This window comes from Larimichthys crocea, chromosome III (assembly GCF_000972845.2).
Source record: "Larimichthys crocea isolate SSNF chromosome III, L_crocea_2.0, whole genome shotgun sequence".
Taxonomy (NCBI): Eukaryota; Metazoa; Chordata; class Actinopteri; family Sciaenidae; genus Larimichthys; species Larimichthys crocea.
The window spans coordinates 28545223-28565541 of record NC_040013.1 but is presented as its reverse complement, the minus strand read 5'-3'; the positions used below and the strand labels follow the sequence as shown (position 1 = coordinate 28565541).

Genomic DNA, 20319 nt, shown 5'->3' with positions numbered 1-20319 from the left:
CTAGAGCAGTCCAAGGAGACTTGCGGACACGCTTCGGAGATTTCAAAATAAAAGCACCTTTACTCATACTAAATGAAATAATGTAAAAAAAAAAAATAATAAAAAAAAAAAAAAAACAAAAAAAAATTTTTTTTTAGAACAAGTTAACAAATTACAACAAATACACTTACGTAACATATTAACAAAAATAAAAATACAAAAGCAACGACAAAAACAAAACTGGAGCAGAACAATGGTTTAATGTTGCAAAAGTGAATGTACAAAAGCTCAGTTCAAAAGAGGGAAAGGCATATACAAACATATCCGGAGAAAAGGAAGGAAGCAGCAGCAAAGGAGCAGATTTTTTTGTATTATTTAATTCTCAGCACCAGACTCCTGTTGTCTTTTTTCCATGTTTTCATTGCTTCAGGGCTAATGTCATGTCAGGTGTGTTTCTGACTGGTGTAGTCTAATAAAAAAAAAAAACACTGGGTGATGGGAGGAGCTAGGGCACTAAACTATGATGTATTATTATATTATTATGAGAAAATGTTGCCTATAGTAGATGATGCACATTACATTAAGAAATCATAATAAATTTAATCATTATTATTATTCATTATTATGATCATCATAATTTATTTTCTTGATCTAAACCGTGACAGGAGTCCAGTGATAATAATAATAACATATAATTTCTAGCATAGCACTGTCGACTTTCTACCTGAACGGAGGTCTAAGTCAACAACAATCAGTGAAATCTTATTTTATGATTCATTTCTTTCAACCTCATGCAAAATTTAACTTCATATGTTCTGTTTATTTGTGATTTCCTACAAAGGAGAGCTATGGATCAAATTTAGGCTAAGTTAACTGGAGATAACTGGTTTGTTTCTGTGCTGCCTGAGAAACAAACAAAACAACTAAAACTGTTGTAACTGTTGCACTGCATTAACAAGGTAGTTACATTTTTACTCTTCTTTGATGCTCTAAAAATAAATACAACTTGTTTTTTTTCTACTAGATTCATCAGTAATTGGTTTTCTATGCACAGAAACACGTGTCTTTGAACGAAGCACCTCATTTCATCTTGCATGTTCAGAAGAGAAAAATTGAAAACGAGTTTCCTCGTGTGTCTTAATGTTCTCTCGATTATTATAATGAACAGCCATATTTGATATGTTCGGGTATCGAGCTTCTGCATGTAAATCCTGAACTGCATGCAGCTCTCTAGTACATTAGGAAAAATGTGTTTTTGGTTTTAAAAATCTTATTCTTGGAGTTCAGAGTTTAGATCAATTTCTGCATTATGAGGTATACACAGGCAGCTTTTTGTCCAGTAAAAATAAGGAGACTGTCTTCAGTTCAAGCACCTTCTGTATCCTGGTGGAGTGTCCTTGAGAGACTCAAGCTGTGCTGCACTCTGACTTCTCTATAGAGGAAGGAAGCTAAGAAGAAAACTCCCCTCTGAGGATAAATAAAGCACTATGTTATCTGTAATGTGATTAGTCCGAGGAAAGCAGGGTACTGGAATGACCTGCACACACAATTAGGGCCACAATGTACTGGAGTTTTCTGATTTTAAATTGACTGTGCAGAAAGATGAAGATTCAATATAAATACGGCAAATCTTGTGAAACCAAGTAAGTGTTTACCAGAACATACTGTATAAAACACACTGCATATTCTTTATTATGTTTGAATAATGTGCCCCGTTTTTCTTAAAACAGTACTAAGGATTTTGCACTTGTCATTTTGTGTTGTGTACAGATATAATATGAGAGGAATTTAATGACTTATATGTCTAAAATTAAAGTTTATTTACAAGATCACACACTAGACTTAACACCTTGTATGGTTTGTGAAACAGATTTGGACAGGGCGGCGTTAACTGTCGCTTCACAGCGAGAAGGTTCCTGGTCTGAGCCACGGCTGGGGCCTTTCTTTGCAGTTAGTTTACTTGTTTGGGCGGCTGTGGCTTGGAGGTAGAGTGGATTGTCCACTAATCAGATGATTGGCGGTTTAATCCCTGGTTCGATCCCCTCCAGTCTGAATGTCAAAGTGTCCTTGGGCAAGATACTGAACCCCAAATTGGTGTCATCGGTGCGTGAATGTGTATGGATGGTTAGCTCTTCAAACTGATGAGCAATTGGCACCCTGTATGGCAGCCAATGCCATCAGTGTATGAATGTGTGTGAATGAGATATGTCCTGTAAAAGTGCTTTGAGTGGTCACAAGACTAGAAAGGCGCTATATACAGTAAGTACAGTCCATTGTACTCCCTGGACCTACGTGGGTTCTGTCTCGTCCAATGCCAGCTGGGATCAACTCCAGAAGGATGATCCTAAGACACAAAGCATATGTTTTTAGGCTTTCAGTTGATGTTTTCCAGAGATGTTTTCACTGAGCAATCTCTTCCTTCTCACTGACTCACTGACATGATAGGATACATACGTACAGTGTGGGTGTATGTGCTGTAATCCACAACTGGAAACGCCCTCCATGAAATCTGCAGAACTTGAGTTCAGCCTTTTGTGATTGCAAGAGTCAAATGATGAATCTTAGCTTTTAAACATTTTGAGGAAATGAAAGTGACATTATGACATTAAATCTGGTGTTTCCATGACGTCCATGTGGTCATGGTTATATGACTAATTCTAAATAACTTTACGCAGCTCGAGTGATTAATGTATGCAGCCTGCATTACTCATATATAGACGTGACAGATACAGCATAAACAAGAACAACATAGAAACCTTCAATCAGTGTGTTTTTCAAGCTCTCAGACGCTGCAACAAGCCATCACATATTTATTCCTGCAATCAGCTCTCCCCTCATCCCCTGCAGTTTGATGGAGGGTCCTCTGCCTTACAATATCATGTTCCACTCCTGCCAGCCAGTACATTGCTCGAATTGCATTTTAAAGTAACTTGAGCATCATGCCTGCATTAATATCTTCTGCCTGAAACACATTATATAGATTAGAGTGTAGCAGAGATGCACCATTCAACAGATTAAATCTGTTTACCTGAAGATCCACCAGCACAATCAGGATTAAAATGGTCAGAGATTTTGAGTCACAATATCAGAAATAGATCGTAATTATGTTGAAATGATCTGTGGCGTAACCTCAAGAAGTGATGTTGTAACTTCATACGTCTCAAATCAGTTATTATTAGAACCACAGTGAGGCGAAGATACACAGTGCATATCTGAATGTATAATGCAGTTGGTGACATACTAGACATTTTTCACAGTGGGCATTTTGGCTCATAGCAGGAAAAGCACAGGTGTAATTGACAATGAAAACAACTTCACATTTAGGTGAGCTACTTCCAGGGTCCTGGTGCTGTGCATGCTGTCACACTTGTCATGCTTTACTGGGACAATTGATGGAACTGTGCCATCGTTTCACTTTCCTGCTTTGACAAGTCAGAATGTTAATGTAAGAGAGAGAGATTCAGGATGGCTTGAGGCAGCTTCACACTCTGGAGTAAATAATTGTACAGCTCACTAACATCCTCATATCATCTCATACAGGATGAACAGTGAAGAGCAATGAAAATATGACACGAGGCACAGCAACATCAGCTATAACAGACCTTTACAGCAGACATGCTGAGTTGTCGTAGTGGAGTTAAACTTTACATTTAAATGCAAGATGCAGCATTTTATTTTTATTTCTCCCTGCCTTGCACAGGTTGTGAACTAACACTTAAAGTAGACTTGTATTAGGGAGGATGCATCACTGGTGTGACTATTGTAGCAGACCAAAATGAGATATGTTATTGATCCATGCTCCATTATGTTTTAGGATAGGTCATCGCTACACTTAAAACACAGTAAACATACAGTTTCCTTTTGTAAGTGAAAGGTTTGTAGCTTGGTTTTGAAATCCCTGCATGAAATTAAGCAGTAGTGTTAGTGAAATAGTTCTTTACAAATACAATGGCGTGTTTAAGCGTGGCGTGTTTCTTCCTTCTAGGTGTTAAAAGAATAACTTGTTTTTATGTTATTTAAATATATGTAAATGTCCCGGATGTGGTGAACCCTTCACCACCTTTCTGTCACAAGTGGGAATAAACAAATATCAAAATGTATTTACTGCCCTCATGTATGGCTGACTGACTGACCCCAGAGGCTAATTAGAGCCTGTCATCAACGTAAGTAAACAAGTCAATCAACGGATCTCAGTTCACTGTTGACCGCAGAATTATTGATTCAATCTGACATGAGTGTGACGTGAGCATCATCATCAGTGGTCATACTTCTTTAAAAGAGGACGATAGTGTAATGTTGTGTGCATGTTATTAGTTTTTGCTTGCTGTAGGAAAAAAGCCGTTGGCAATAGGACTATTTCTAGTCATGCTAGTGGTGTGGCCACCACTTAAACATCTATACATCTTATGGATGGGTTGACATTCATGGTCCCCAGAGGATGATTATTGTGATTTGTGAACTGCTAACTTTCCCTCAGATCAGATGGACCTGATTAGGATGCCCCCTGGGTCCCTCCCTTTGGAGGTGCTCCAGGAACGGACTGGATCTAGAACCTGCTGGAGGGGCTCTGTAGCCTATCTAGCCTGGGAACACCTCAGGATCCTCCAGGAGGAGCTGGAAAGTGTTGCTGGGGAGAAGGGTGTCTCAAATACCCGGCTAAAACTGCTGCCACTGCAACCCGACCCTGGATAAGCTGAAGAGAATGGATGGATGGATGGATGGATGGATGGATGGATGGATGGATGGATGGACCTTCTCTCTAGAACCAGCAGCTGGTGGAAAACATTCATGACTGTAATAACGTTAATCCCCTGACTTTTCATCTAGCATCATCATCTGGTCGAAATTTTAAATTATCCAATACTTTACCTTGTTCTACTTCTTTCTCCCTCTCTGAATAATATTATAAAGAAGAATATGAGTATAGAGTAAAATAATAACAACAACAGTAAGTCATTGTCATTGTGTACTTTTTCCAATAATTTAAAGTGATGTGATGAATCTCATGGTATTTTATTGATTTCTGTGTTGTATATTGACACCAGTCACGGAGGAACTGATATACTATCAGAAAATTGAGCTGAGTGCTTCTGAATAGTCAGAGAAGAGAGGGAGGAAGAGGACACACATGCATTGACATATGTGAAGCGTACACTCACACACACACACGCACACACACACGCACACACACACACACAGGATTAGAGCTGGCCGTATGCCAACAGTAATATGCACAGATGGACCAACAGGGCTCCATGTTAAATCTTTACATTAACAGGCTTTTATCCATCCGTACCACAGAAGGAGGAGACGAGTTTAGAGACACATCTGCCCCTCAGTCAGTAGGATCTGCTCTACATTATCAAGCCTGAAATTATTTCCCCACAATATGACAACAATAAGAGCAGCAAAGAAGGCAGGATCATCCATTTTCCTTAAACTCCAACAAGCAGTACTTTCTGTTCAGTCATTGTGACAAACTAGAAGCTGACAGAGGTCAACAGCCTGTGACCGCCGCCTGCAGGAGTGGAGGTCATGTGAGATAGGAGTAGCTGAAAAGAAAACACTTTGGAGCAAACTTTACAGCTTGAAAAGCTGAGAAAAGAGTCTGACTGCTTCACTGACCTGGTGCCTTTGACCTCTTTGAGAATTTGAAGCAGAGCTGATGTCAAACGACAGGTCAGTCTGCATTTGTGACCACTGATTGATCTTTATCCCAACATACAAAGTTTGAGCCTACAGCTAAACAAACAAGAACAATTCATAATAATAATAACAATAGCATTAATAATATAAAACTCATCCAGATCTGTTTATGAATCCATTCTTGGATTCATTGCTAACAAAACAGCTCTGTTATAATATACACAATCTTCCTGTCTTTCATCTCTCTTTTCACCTCTTTCTTGTTTGATGTTGTTGCAAGGTGAGGTGCAGGGTAGCATGGGAGAGAAAACATCACGCTGGCCGGGAGGTGCGCAGGAAAAACAGATCGACTTTTATTTTCAGTCTCCAAACAAAAAAAAAAAGGGAGGGAACCCTTTGCTCCCTCATCACACCTGAAACAGTTATCGTGCTGCTCTTTGCAAGAAACAAACAAACGAAAACCGGTCAATCTTCTCCTCCTCCTCCTCCTCTTCTTCTTCTTCTTCTTCTTCTTCTTCTTTATCACAGTTGACATCCTCATTGTTGCATTACCTCCTCTTTCTGGTCTTCACCTCTTCTGAATCTGCTCATAATCACTTGATCCTTTCTGTTAACTTACCTACATTGCCTTCCTACTTTATTTTGTACTTTGTGTAAGTGTCTTTTTTTTTTATCTTATTCTCCGAAAACTGTTGCCACTGTTTAGTTATTTCCCTCCAAACAGTCTAGTCTCTCCCATTCCCATCACATATGTACTATGAAAGCCTCCTCTCCAGTTCAAACTGGCCTATTTTTCTTATTTTGCTCATACCAACAAGGTCACATATGATTCTTAAAGATATAAATAAAAAAAATACTGTACTTTGATAATAAGCCAGTTATGCATACAACATGCAGTATTTATTTTAATTATCTGAAAATTATTCACATTCAATATTCAGTCAAATCAAAGAACCCTCCTACTCATACATCCTATGAAAGGGTTACTGTTGAGGCATGCATCCTCTTTAAGCACTAGCACAACATGGCCTCAAACAGACTATGGTTTCCAGTACATTTTTATCATGTTTTTTGAAAAATAAACTTAACACCGACATTGTGGCTAAAAGTTAAATAAAGAAAACAATGAGGGAGTCGATGCTTCCTCTGAGATGTTTTTGATTGTTACTCAAACAGTGAATAAAGTGAAAGCAGGCATCTAAACAAAGATCTCATGTGTCAGCTCGCTCACTGTGAATATGTTTGTACAATATTTCCATGTTATGTCACTGAGCATACTGGAAGACAAGTTGCAACTGCAGTTGTGTACATAATAAATCCAAAAGATAAGAACAATGTATCCCGGTATAAATATTCCACATTGAAGTATCTGTTAGAAAACTATCTTTCAGTTAAGGGAAAATTAACTACCCATAATAGAAAAGAGCATAAATGTCATAAATTAAGCAACTATGATAATCCAATGGATGGATCTGTGGTTTTATGTGATCATCTGTGCAGCTTTTAATCATCTAAATCCTGTTAGAGTGATCAGACAGATCCTATAGCCATGAAAAAGTCAATTAACAACTTTAATCCTTAAAGTGACCGAGGCTCATGATCGTGGGATTTATGCTTGCAGTCACAGTGTCACAACATTAGGTTATGTCTCTACGTGAAGATCAGTTAGATTATTATAATCTGTTATAGTCTCTGACATTATCGGAGATATACCAGATATGTTTAATCATCTGGAAGAAGTTTAAAGAAGATCTTCAGTTTGCAGCTGAGTCGAGGCCTCGGTTTTCTGAAGCGTGCAGCACATGATGAGGTTCATCCACATTCTGGCTTTGTAAATGTGAAGCTGGAAGGAGAAAGGAGGGAAAGGAAGGTGCCGCTGGCTATTTGTGTCTGGTTAATATGTTGAATTCAGCCTCCAGATGGGGTCCTTGTATGATTACCATATGGGCCCACAATAATTTATCAGATGTCGCTGACGTTAGTTGCCTCTGGAGCATAAATACCACCTGCCGGCAACGTGCTGATTATTCTGTCGTGTGAAGAAGTAAGTGCTTCTTCATGTTGTATTTAAGATGTCTTCAAGATGTCATGATTTAAGATTCTGAATGAAAATAAAACCTGAACAAACAGGTCACAAAATGTCAAGAAAATGACTAACATCAGCATGCTTACATGGTTAGTGTTGGGTGTTTGCAGGAAGCTCAACATAAACCAATGTGAACACACTGACTGATCTCCACAAGGTGCTGGTGTGTATCAGGAACAATGATGGGACTGATGGGAATGCCATTATGTTGAAGGGATTTGGTCAGAAAATTGAATCACCGTGGTCAGAATTAATCATCTGGGTGTCATGAAATATGAAATAGAGAAATCCAATGATTCATCCTTTTCTACTCAACTCAAAGACACTTTTTTAAGGGTAAAAAAACACCAAACAATATATCTAAAACACATTAAAAAAACATTAAAAGCTGTTTTAAATAGGTATGTTTCGTAAGTGATTTGAAGGTGGGTAGGTCAGTGCAGTCATGGATGTGTTTGGGGACTTTGAGATGTTGCCCCAGGTTCGGTGGTTGGTCTTAGGTGGTGGGGTCAGGACGAGGTTCGCATCAGAGGGACAGAGTGTGGTGGTGGAATAAGTCTGTGAGGTTGGATGGGCCTGGGGTTGTGGGTGAGCAGCAGAGTTTTGGATAGCTTGGAGTTTATTTAAGGTTTTGGATGTGGCGCCATAGAGGACGCCACACATGTGGATCATATAATTAAATCCACATTACACAGTTCACTTATCACTGAACAGTGGACTCATAACACACTCTACAAACTCCTAAACGCACGATGACAGCAGTGATGATTGATTTGTGACTTTTCAGGCAGCATTCGGTGCCTGTGAAAACAGTGTATGCGTGCACTGGCTGCAGACAGGCACATTTAAAAAACAATCAAAACTGTGAGAGAGGCTGTGAGAGCAGTTCCACTCAGAATGCATGAATAGGTTCCCCCGCCACAAAATCATCTCAAAACAAGTTACAAAACAGATAAAGGCAGTGGTTTCAGGGGAGCAAACATTGTCATCTGGAAGTAATCCTGTTTATGGCGCTATAATTTTATTTTGTACTCCCACCTGTACGTTACCAAAGAAACTAAACAAAGCCACCAGCCAGTCATCTCTTTGTGGGTGAATAAAATAATGAGCCACCCACAGTTGCTGAGTCATCGCTGTGTGCTGTAAGATATGCCTGTTAGTGCTGGAATTGGTACATATGACAGAGCTGCTGGCTTGTGCAGCCACCACGCTGAATGGTACAGGCCAGTGTGGAAGTGAGATAATAAGTGAAACATCAAGAAGTGCCCGAGGGAGGTCCCCGGTAATGGCTGCCCCTCAGTGGAGACCTAATTATTTCTGTATCCTGTCTTTCCACCAGATCATTTACTCACCTGCTGGCCCTACTGAGGCCCTCGAGCAGGTAACCAGCCTGCGGGATGTGATCGAGCATGCGAGTCCGGGCCTAATCTGAGAGTTTATGCTAGAACACATCAGTCCTATCAACGGCAACGATGAGCTGCCTGTCTATTGTAAAACAAATATTTCCCTCACACACAAACACAAATCGTCTGTGTTCAGTCAGTCGTGAAGGGTGTTTCTATGTGAAATGGCTCCCTTTAGGGGACAATGTGACAAAGAGGGCAGACAGATAGGAACACAAATTGAATAAATCATGTCCAGTCTCTCCAAGCTTCAAGCAAGACGTCATGAGGAAGCAAGCAGCCACACTATCTTCCTCACTTTTGATGTGTTTAATGGACACTTATTTAGTAAAATTGCTGCATTTTATGGACTCAATGAAAAATGTCCAATGTATTTCTTCACAAAGTCCTCATGTGAACCTTTGAAAACCTTGAAAATTATTTAGGAAGTGTTTTGCAGCAGAGATCACAAAGGAAATGAACAGAGGAGTAGCGGGGGTGGAGAACAGACAACCTCACAAAGCTCGTGATTGATACACTGTATGTTGTAATCAGCGGAGTTCTCTCAAGCCAATCTCGTTGCCTGAACAACCTCGCAAACATTTATGTATTAAGGTCAGGGAGGGACGATCACATTCAACCATCTTTCTGTGTGTAAGGAAGAGGCTGTGGGTTACAGCGAAGCAGGTTTTACCCGATATAATATCCCAGATAAAATACAGTTTTCGTCAATTTATGTAAAAGTTCAACACTGTATGTCAAATTGTAGTACTCTTCTTTAATTTCCCAATATACAATATCTACATACAACATAAAATAAAAAAAGGTACCATGTGGTGTGGTGGCTCTGGCTGCCGCCATTTTGGCAATCCTGGCTAATCCTAAAATCAGCAATGATGTGGATTATCGATGGACCTGTGATGGTCCGAATGATGAAACTATCTGTAATGGCACCTAGCTGTCAATCAAAGCGGCCATGCTGTTAATTAATGCATAACTTTAAGCCTCAATATAATTTGAACAGTTGAGTTAAATAGAAATTCATCCTCAGTACAGTTGGCATAAACGGGAAAATTAGCTCTAAAGACCAGAACAGTTTTTTGTACCAGGCTGTAAACATGTTTATTTCTGCTGTGAAGTTTGACATTTTAACATGGGGACTTATGGAGACTGACTCACTTCTGGAGCCAGACTCAAGTGGATGTTTGAAGAACTGCAGTTTTTGGCACTTCCATGTTTACTTCACATCCACGGTCTTTACCAGCATGACTGAAACTATCTACAAAATGCCACGGTCTTTACCAGCATGACTGAAACTATCTACAAAATGCATGAAAACATGATGGTTTAAGGACACAGAGCATCTATAGATATAAAAGTCTGATTCTAAGGCAACAAAACACAATGATTCTTACACATGAATGAAAACATTCCACGTCTGCCATATTTTGTCAATAGAGCCTCTAAATCGCTATTCACTGTCAATCAATCAATTGGTAAAGATATATATAAATAGACAAATAAATACTAACCAAATAAATAAATAAAATAAAATGGTGTAACAGATTAAAACACATAAACAGAAAAATATATAACTGGACTGGACCTTTAATGTTTGTGTTTTAAATGGTGGTGTGTAAAGGCAATGTTGTACAACATTAAACATCCCAAGAACAGTAATTGTAGCAATGGTAACATATAATGTGGGTTTACATTAATAACAGTTAAACTGCATAGCTGTAAAAAGAGAACAAAACCAAAAACACCATTATCTCTTTAATGCTTCTTCATCCAGCTTCTCGGCATGACAGTGGTCCTTTTCCCAGTGCTGGAAAACTGCAGGGAGAGGAGTTCAGTAATTACCTGTTTGGCACCTTGGGAGGCAGCCACATCTCTTCACTTTCCTCTGACCTGCTCTCAGCAGAGGGGAGTCCAGCGGAGGGGAGTCTCAGCATGCACTGTGAGACTCACCAGGCTGCTGCGTTGGAGGTAGATAGAGAAGACAACAGATTTCTGTTTCGGTGAAAGAGTGAACAGGTAAAGAGTTTTTTTTTGTTTTTTTTGTTAGAGATGTTTTATTCCCTGAATTCATGGAGGAGCGCCTGGACAGACTGAGGGCAACCCTCCGTCTTCCTGTCACCAGAGGGGGGAAAAAATACCTCCTGGCTTCCCATATCGTCTTGTAACAGCACTTGTCAGTTTGCCAATGAGTATGTGGATCTTGCATTTTGGAGCAAACCCTCCATTCAGATAAGTATTTTGGATGCTGACAGTTGAGGACAGTTGTTGCTCCCAGCGCAGCTCTCCTTCACTCTGTCATCCATTTTATGGCCCCCTCATCCCTGTTTTCTGAGCCATCCATACTCAGAGAGTGGAAAGAGAGCCACCATCCCTCTCCCTCTGACTGCCTAACGAGATCCTCTATCTCTGACACCCAGCTCTGTCACCCAGAACAAAGCCTCCTCTCAGACAGAAAGGCAGGCAGACTGACGGCTCCACAGAGGCTGGAGAGAGGAGCACGAGCCGGTAGGGGAGGAGGCGAGGCGCCTGTGCCAGAGGGATTTATTTCCTGCCCTGACAGGTCGCTTTTTTTCCAGGTGGGCAGATGGATTTTCTACCTCTTGAAGCACAGTTCCAGCAAGTACTGAAAAGACAGGGTGTTATTTTAATAGTCTTTGACGGGTCATCTCTGGAGTGTGCTTCAAGTTAACATGTCAGCTGGTGTGAAAATCATGCTGATGCATGCAGAAATCTATTCCTTTACATGATCTGCTAAATATTGAGTGGAAACAACTGTTTTCTGTCACACAAATTAATGAGAAGGCCCGCAATTCATGTTCCACGCATCACAGCCATTTAATAACACTGATGCAAGAGATAAAACCATACTTAACGAATGCATTAAAGATAACAGATACTTAACCTTTCACAAGCGTTCCATTCTGATAATAATCCCACAGTGACATGAGGCATTTAATTGCATCAACACAGCGAAAACAGAATTAGCTCTGATCATTGGCTTTAACTCGAGACTCATGTGGTTTATCTGCTTCCACAGTTGACGGGATTTTAGCTCATGTGAGCATATGTCAGATGAGCGTGGAATTAGTCCACAATATGACCCGAGGGCTGTTCATTTCATGCCATCGTTTCTCCTTCATCAGACACATTCTACCATATTTGTCCTCGCTTGTGTACGCCAGTGTTTATAGTACTCAAGATCGGTCTTGGTCTGACGGCCACTTTTTGAAGGTCTTGGTTCTCGTCTTGTCTTGGACAAAGAGGGCTCGAGATTTTATTTCAAGACCACAGCTGGGAGGATATCACCAGACTTTCCCATCAATCACCTGATAATGTCTAACTTGTCCCAATTTCATAATTAACTGAAAATACTTTTACACTTCAGGCAGTAAGTTTCACTTTCCAGAGTACCTCTGTTGGTGCACAGCTTAACAAATGATGGTAAAATCGGCTCAAAATGTTGTTCCACAATCTGTAGTTCTAGAGCAAACACCTGTGACACAGAAAACAGGACAGGTCGAGGTTTAACCACAAAACCAAGGGACAACAGCAGCAAAATTCTCTGCATTTTATAAAGCAGGTCATTAAAAAAAGAAATTAATATAAACTGTGACCAAGATGTCACTAGTTTCCATCCAAATGTAGCACAAACTTTCAACTGAATTTACAGAAATCCTGCAAAAGAGTGGCTCCAATTCTCCAATCAGGCAAAATTAAACCGCTGCAGAAGAAGAGGGTGCTCAGATGTCATTAAAAGAGCACCAGTCAAACTCCAGCAAATGTGACAGAAATATTTCTGTTTGCTTCATGTATTAATCTGAGGAAGTCTCGACACAGATGGGATGATTTTGTTTGCTACTATTGTCTTTGGTGAAGTGGAAGCATTTCCAGATGTTTTTATGCGCAAATTAAAAATGCTCATAAGAACTGCTGGATAGAAATGCATCTGCTGTTTTGATGCCCATCTGTGGTGAAAGCAACAGTGCCGCACCTAGAAAAGGAGCTAAAAAATGATATCTCTCTTTAGTTTAGCAGCTACTTACTGTGTTAACCCTCAATTTAAATGAAATTATTAATTAATTTCCTCCATCACACTGGTAAAAAGACATCACAAAACTTCACAGGAAACCTTGTTAAGCTAAATGCCAAAAAACAACATGAGGCAAATAGAAAGATCTAAAAGGCGCAGCTTCACCTGACGATACATCGCTCACTACTATTGCAACTTTTCTTTAAAGGGATCAAAAATAAATGGTCAAAATTAAAGCAGAAGAGGTGTAATATCCTGACTTTTAGTTCACAGTATGGGCTAAACTCCAAAAATACTGGATCCTACATTTCCCATAATGCAATAGAAAGCACCTTTTTGTTAGAGCTTCCCTGTCTGGTAAACAACCAGATCTTTCAAACTGATTTTCTTGTTATTAAGTACTTTAATGCAAACTGTGCAAACAATAATAGACATATCTGCTCATATTTATTAATCTACTAATTGATTGATAACACTAAAACTAACTATCATTAGTAACATGGTTCCTGTTAAAGTTTTTCCTTGCTACCATCGCTGAGTGCTTGTTTTTGGTGGGAGTTGTTGGGTCTCTGTTTTTAAAAAGTGCATTCTAGACCTGCTGCTATATGAATACAATTAGATAAAATAAACATGTATTAATTGGTAACACCATTATTTTGTGTGCTTGTGCACACCGTCCTCTCTGCAGCTTCTTCAAAGGGAGGCTGGGTTTAAATGTCTCAGTTGTTTTTCTGCTTTTGTCTGCTCTTTTCTGCTTCATTAAAATATCTAGTGATACAGATAGATACTCATATCAACACCCTCTAATCCTGTTATCTGCATAGAAACGTTAATTTTTTACAAAGATGTATCGGCTTGTTTTCAGTGTATTTCCACATGCCCAGTTCAGAGTTCACTGTCAACACATTATTGTATTATGCTGCAACTTCATGTAGATTTTTCTTTAATTTTACTCTCATTTATAATGTGGTATAAGTCATTTTTACAGTGTGCTTTTGTCATTCTATCATGTGGGAAAATAATCAACAATTTGGTAATAATAGTGTGTATTGAGCCATTAAAATACAGCTTAAATAGTCTTCAGGAAGCAGAGGATCTAGAAGATGTTTTAGTTTTCTCTTTAGTTTGTTGTAACAAGTGGAAATAAACCTATTTTTCTTCTCATTGCACCGAGCTACAGGCCTGATTTTATGCGTTATGGAGTGAAAGCTGCTGCTGAACCGGAGAGTAATAATAAAAATGTCTTGGTGCAGTGGCAAAATTATACAGCACAACGTTTCTTTCCTTTTTGCGTCCTCTCTGAGAATGAAAAATCAGTGCAAGCATGCTCATGGCCACTTTAATATCCTACAGCCTGCTATTTGCTTTGAGAACTGTGTGACAGAGCGCATGAATAACACGAGTAAAGAAATAATGTGGCTCAAGCACACCCAAACAGGCTGCTCCATTATCCACCAAGGTGAAATTGCTGTGGGTCAGAGCAGCACAGAGAGACTCTGTGGTGGTAAATGATGTTAGTGTGCAGCTCCAGAGCTCACTGTGAGTACGCCTTGCAACATAACATGACCAGCTCAAAACCCCAACTTTCAGAGAGAACTATTATACCTCTAACTCCACATAAAACCATCTATATGTTTGCTCATTCATAACTCTGCATACGTCCGTGGAGACGGTGTGTTGCCGTAGAGTCTCAGGCTGCCTGTGAATATCAGCTATTTAGAGCTGAAAGTCTGCCATCTGCTGAAGATATGTCTAATAGTGTTGGCTTTGGCACGCAGCCAGGAATCAATCCTTATCACCACAGGCTGTTCCCAACTGGTGGTAATTTCTGTAAAGGCAATTTCACTATAAACAGATGACACGTATAAAAATATAAAATCTTGTCATGAAAATAAAACAATAAATCAAACCAAAAATGTATAAAAATAACTGAAAGTTTACACATAGAAAGAGGCTCAGCTGGAAGAATTAATCTTACCTGCCCCCCCCCCTTTTTTTTTTACATTTAAAGACTGGATGGCATAAGAATAAATCTTGATTATTCTGACTTTGAGATCTAGAGTGTTACTGCAGTCCTCAGAGGATGCTGTACTCTAACTCTGATGACTGCATCACAGAGCAATGCTGCCCTCATCTGTTTGTTAGTACACTTTCATCAGGAAGGACAGCTGGTAGCAACAGTGAATCAATAGCGTTGTCATCAAGGCACAATAATGATTCTAATGTTCCTGCCCTTTAATAATGAATGAGAAACAAAAGTGATGAGGCCAAATCAAATATTCATTGTGGTCACTGGGGGTGGGATTGATTGGCTTCCTGTGATGATTAGTTGCAGCACAAGAAGTGTCAGAATAGCTGGTTCTGTGGTGAAATAGCACATCCACTGGCTAAACTACAAACACTGTCTAATATTATGGCGCAAGGATATTAGTACTGTTGGTTTAAGGTTATATTATTATTATCAGATTTTACTGTATCAATACAAGTTTTTCCATACCACCCATCTGACATAAAAATACCATATGAATGCCATATAAAATAAAGTTTTTGCCAGGACATATTAGTGTACAACTAACAGACTCTAATATAAGATACTACTGTATTCTGTATAAATCCCCTTAGAATGCTATATAAATTAAGATTTTGTAAGTAAGTATTTAAATATTTGTACAACCTGTTTGTACAACCTATTTGTACAAAATGTCTGTTTTTGTATATAATTGCTGACATTTTGTAATGTAAAAAATTAAAATAATATTTCAGTTCTCATGGGTTGCATCTGTTTTTGCATCCTTCCTATGAACTATGCACAAAAGAAAGAGCAAGCTATCTAGAACTATAGGCCACAAAACATCAACAACAATTTTTGTTGAGTTAGCTGTTTTTAACTAATTTTTAGGTGCGCAATCCAAAACTGATCTCAGTTTTTCTCTATCACTTCAAGTTTTTGAACTATAGGATCCCTGTTTTCTTAAAAAAATATGTGCTTGTTTTTACTAAACAAAAGTAACAGTCTGTGCAATGATCTTTTTGCTGTCGCCAAACCATGGGGATACCAAATGCCAACTTTTCACGTGTTCCTTTGGTCCACGTCCGTAAACTCTCCACACTGCTTGCACACTTTGTGAGGGGCCCATGGCTTGTCTTGATCGCCGATTTTCACTTTAAAATATGCAAAATATGCTTGTTTGACAAAATACACTCGTGTTTGCTTTCCTCTGACTTGGAATGGTGAAACTACCACAAATACAGCAAAAGGAGTCAGGGTTATTTAGGCATTAACGACAAGAAGTAGCAGGAGCAGACATGATCGGGAAGAAAGGAAATATATACCTATGAAAATAAAACACTAAGGTGGAATAGTTACAAGCTTTGAAAACTACAAAAACAGCATAAAACGAAATAAAACTTACAACGGTATGCCCATGGTTACAAGCCAGCACAAATCCTCTTAATTCCTACTATGCTGGCTTTCTGTTTGCAGATATTGATAGTATTGACCTATTGGGAGCTGCACACACCTCTCACTGCACTGTCTCAACTGTGACTGCACAAACAAGTTGCCATGTAGCTGTAGATGAGTCCAGTCGTAATCACCTGGCAAGTCTAACTACAGCCAATCAGTGGAGTTTTGCCTATCTGGAGGGTAAGCTGTGGAGAAAAAACTTGACATGCTAGAAAAAAAATGACTGCAATTTTGGAAACAGCATGCCAATTTTTGTTTTAATCAGCAGATTAAATTATTTTTTCAAATTGTTCCCCAGTGTTATCTATGTGTCAAAAAAAATGTCAATTGAAACTGAAAGAAAGAAAGAAAGAAAGAAAGAAAGAAAGAAAGAAAGAAAGAAAGAAAGAAAGAAACTTTATAGACCCTGTAGGAAATTCAAGCATCCAGCATGCAAACATATATTAGAACCTGTAACACAGTAACCACATGTTAAAATTAACCTGAGATAAATTTAAATATGTACACAGACATTAAACATTTGCATATAACATAAATATATAACCGTGTTAAGAAAATAATTTTCTAAACTGAACAAACATGTTATTTTACCCAATCTCATGACTGGTGCCTTCCTGCTGGTGCCTGTAAGTCCGAGCTCAGGGCTTGAACGTTCAGCCAATCAGAAACGGTTACGAACCATTCGTTGTTTTGCTGCGTTTTCAGCCAATCAGCGCCGCCCTTCAATAAAATCCTGTCCAATTACATCGGAGGATGTTCAGACGTACGGAGCGAGGAAGTGGATGATGTGTGTGTTTTGTACACAGCAGTACTGACGCTGTCACCGTGTCGGTGTTTGGTGCTTTCAGGACGGAGCCTGCAGCTCACAGCAGCTTCTCATGTTCACCGTGTTTTCCCTCCTGTCGGCCGTTTTCCGGCTCTCCTAGCCGGGCTGGATCTGCATGGAGGACCGCCTCACTAGAGGATGGAGGATTTAACCTGGAAACCTCATGTCTGCTGTGAAGATGTGGCGATACACCAGCGGCCGTGTCCTCGGAGGATGGGGCCCGCTGCTGTGCGTCCTCCTCGGCTCTCTGGTGGCCATCCTGATGCCCCTGGTGGGGGTGGAGAACCAGTGCTGCGCGGCCCTGAAGGGCATGGCTCAGCTCCGCTGCCAGCTGTGGGGAAGCTCCCAGCAACCTCCAGCTGTGCAGTCCACCAGCCTCACTGTCCCCTTCACTGCCCTTGATCTGCTGCCTCAGAGGTCCAAACCGAGCAAAGGTACCAAGAGTTCAACTCGGTGCCATATGTTAGATCAGATCCATGCGCAGTGCAGGATAAATAAGGCCCACATGATGGTTTATGGATATCTGTTTTAAATACTGTCTTGTTCTGATTGCAGAGATGGAGCTGGAGGCCAAAGCGGCTCTCCTGCAGGCTCTGGAGATGAAGAAACTTGGGAAGAGGGAGAAGGCTCATAAGCTGCTGGTCCACGCTCTCAGCATGAATCCAGACTTTGTGGATGCCCTAACAGAGCTGGGGACCATCCTGGAGGAGGAGAAGGACGTCGTCCAGGCAGACCATCTCTACACCAAAGCCTTGGCCATCTCGCCGTGTAATGAGAGAGCTCTGGTCAGCCGTGACCGGACTCTTCCCTTGGTGGAAGAGATTGACCAGCGTCACTTTGGCATCATTGACAGTAAAGTTCGCCGGCTTATGTCCATTCCTAAAGGCAACTCTGCACTCCGCCGGGTCATGGAGGAGACCTACTACCACCACATCTACCACACGGTGGCCATCGAGGGCAGCACGCTCACTCTTTCTGAGATCCGTCACATCATCGAGACGCGGTACGCCGTCCCTGGGAAGAGCCTGCAGGAGCAGAACGAGGCCATCGGGGTGGATGCAGCCATGAAGTACATCAACACCACACTGTTGTCCAGAACGGGAACCATCACCGTCAGTGACATCCTGGAGATCCACCGGCGGGTTCTCGGCTATGTAGACCCCGTGGAGGGAGGGAGGCTGCGCACCAGCCAGGTGTTTGTAGGTCACCACATCCCCCCTCACCCACAGGACCTGCAGAGACACATGCAAGAGCTGGTTCAGTGGCTCAACTCTGAGGAGGCGCTGCAGCTGCATCCTGTGGAGTACGCCGCCCTCAGCCACTACAAACTGGTGTACGTGCACCCGTTTATAGACGGCAACGGACGCACCTCGCGGCTGCTCATGAACCTCGTCCTCATGCAAGCTCGATACCCACCCATCACGATCCGCAAAGAACAAAGGGCTGAATATTACGCAGCTTTAGACACAGCCAACGAGGGCGATGTACGACCCTTTATCCGCTTTATAGCCAAATGTACAGAGATGACGTTAGACACATTGTTGATTTCTACAACAGAGTACGCCGTGGGGCTGCCAGCAGCGAGTCAGGACCAGGCCTGTTTGGACTGCAAACAGACCATCCCGATTCACAACTGAGCTAGAGACGGGAGCATGACACAATAGCACGCAGGGAAAGGATGTGATTAATCTAAAAAGCTATTTAATAGACTGGTGGCACAGCTGACAGTTTGACTTGTCACAGGTTTAATGACAGCTTAGTTACAGTGACAGTGACTTCCCCTAAGTGGTATGCAGCTATCCTTAAAACACCTGTGAGCTGATGTCAAAATATCTGCTGTGCAAACACTCCGTGATAATCTTAGGTTTGGGTTCTTTAACTGCTGATTTCATTAAAACTGCAGGATGATGTGTTTTAGGTTTCGAATCTTTCTCCTGCAAAACGACAAGTTTGGATCCAAATTGCCATAATATTATTCTGACTTTTTAATTAGTTCCTGTCAGGAAACAATCTGAAGTTTGACTACTGGTGATGCGAGGAGGGAGGAAAAGTTTTCTTGAGATGCTTCTGTGATTTTTCACTGCAGATGCGTAATGTGTGAGTGAATATTTAGGTTTTTTTTCTTTGGGATGATGTCTCCTAACACTGTAAAGCACTTTGATGTATTTTGATTATTTATTTTTAAAATAAAAGTGTTCTATTAACTTTCATTATATCTTTTTATTTAGAACAAAGGGAGCTGTGTGAGTGTCATACTGGGATCAAAGATGATTTACATGATTTTATTAAAACCAGAAAAAATACATGACATGACTTTTTTTTTGTTTGTTTGTTTGTTTGTTTTACAAGACCCAAAAAACACAAGGGTAGATCATGAAACAAGCGGAGAAAATAAATACTGTGGTTCAACAGAAAATAGCCATTATACTAAATTCAGAACACTGACTATAGAAATGATACAAAACAACAGCAATGCACATACACCATCATTTAGTACTGAACATAAAACAGAGGTGACTTCTCAACACATTTAGATATATATATTTTTTTTGAGATCAGGCCACTGTGGTGAGAGCGATACATATAGCTTGTATTCCATCTGTTTCCAAAACTTAGATTTATATTTATTACAAACTACGGTGACCTCTTTGAAACAGTATATTGAACATTATGTACACGAACAGGTTGAACAAGTGGGACAAAAACACAAAGTGCAACAACTGCATAGATTCTCTTCTGTCGTGTAGAAGCTGCAGACTCAAACAACGTGTAGATGACAGGAACAGCCCAGAACACCGGAGAGTTGTCAGCTAATTGTGGCTCATCTTGAGGTGAAATGAACTGAACACAAAGAAAACCAGGTCCAAACCACGTTTCTAAAAC

General features: G+C 40.4%; 1 protein-coding gene across 1 annotated transcript; it reads left to right on the top strand.

The window, feature by feature from the left end:
- The first annotated feature begins 17359 nt into the window (after positions 1-17359).
- ficd (FIC domain protein adenylyltransferase) lies at positions 17360-19741 on the top strand. The gene is made up of 2 exons (XM_010732578.3): positions 17360-17870; positions 17992-19741. Exons 1-2 carry the CDS (start codon positions 17600-17602, stop codon positions 19071-19073), a joined length of 1353 nt encoding a protein of 450 aa, XP_010730880.2. The 5' UTR covers positions 17360-17599; the 3' UTR covers positions 19074-19741.
- The last annotated feature ends 578 nt before the right edge of the window (positions 19742-20319 follow it).

Coding starts and splice junctions, on each gene's coding strand:
- ficd (XM_010732578.3), top strand. CDS start 17,600: ATGTCTGCTGTGAAGATGTGGCGATACACCAGCGGCCGTGTCCTCGGA. Junction 17,871..17,991: donor GAGGTCCAAACCGAGCAAAG/GTACCAAGAGTT, acceptor TTCTGATTGCAG/AGATGGAGCTGGAGGCCAAA.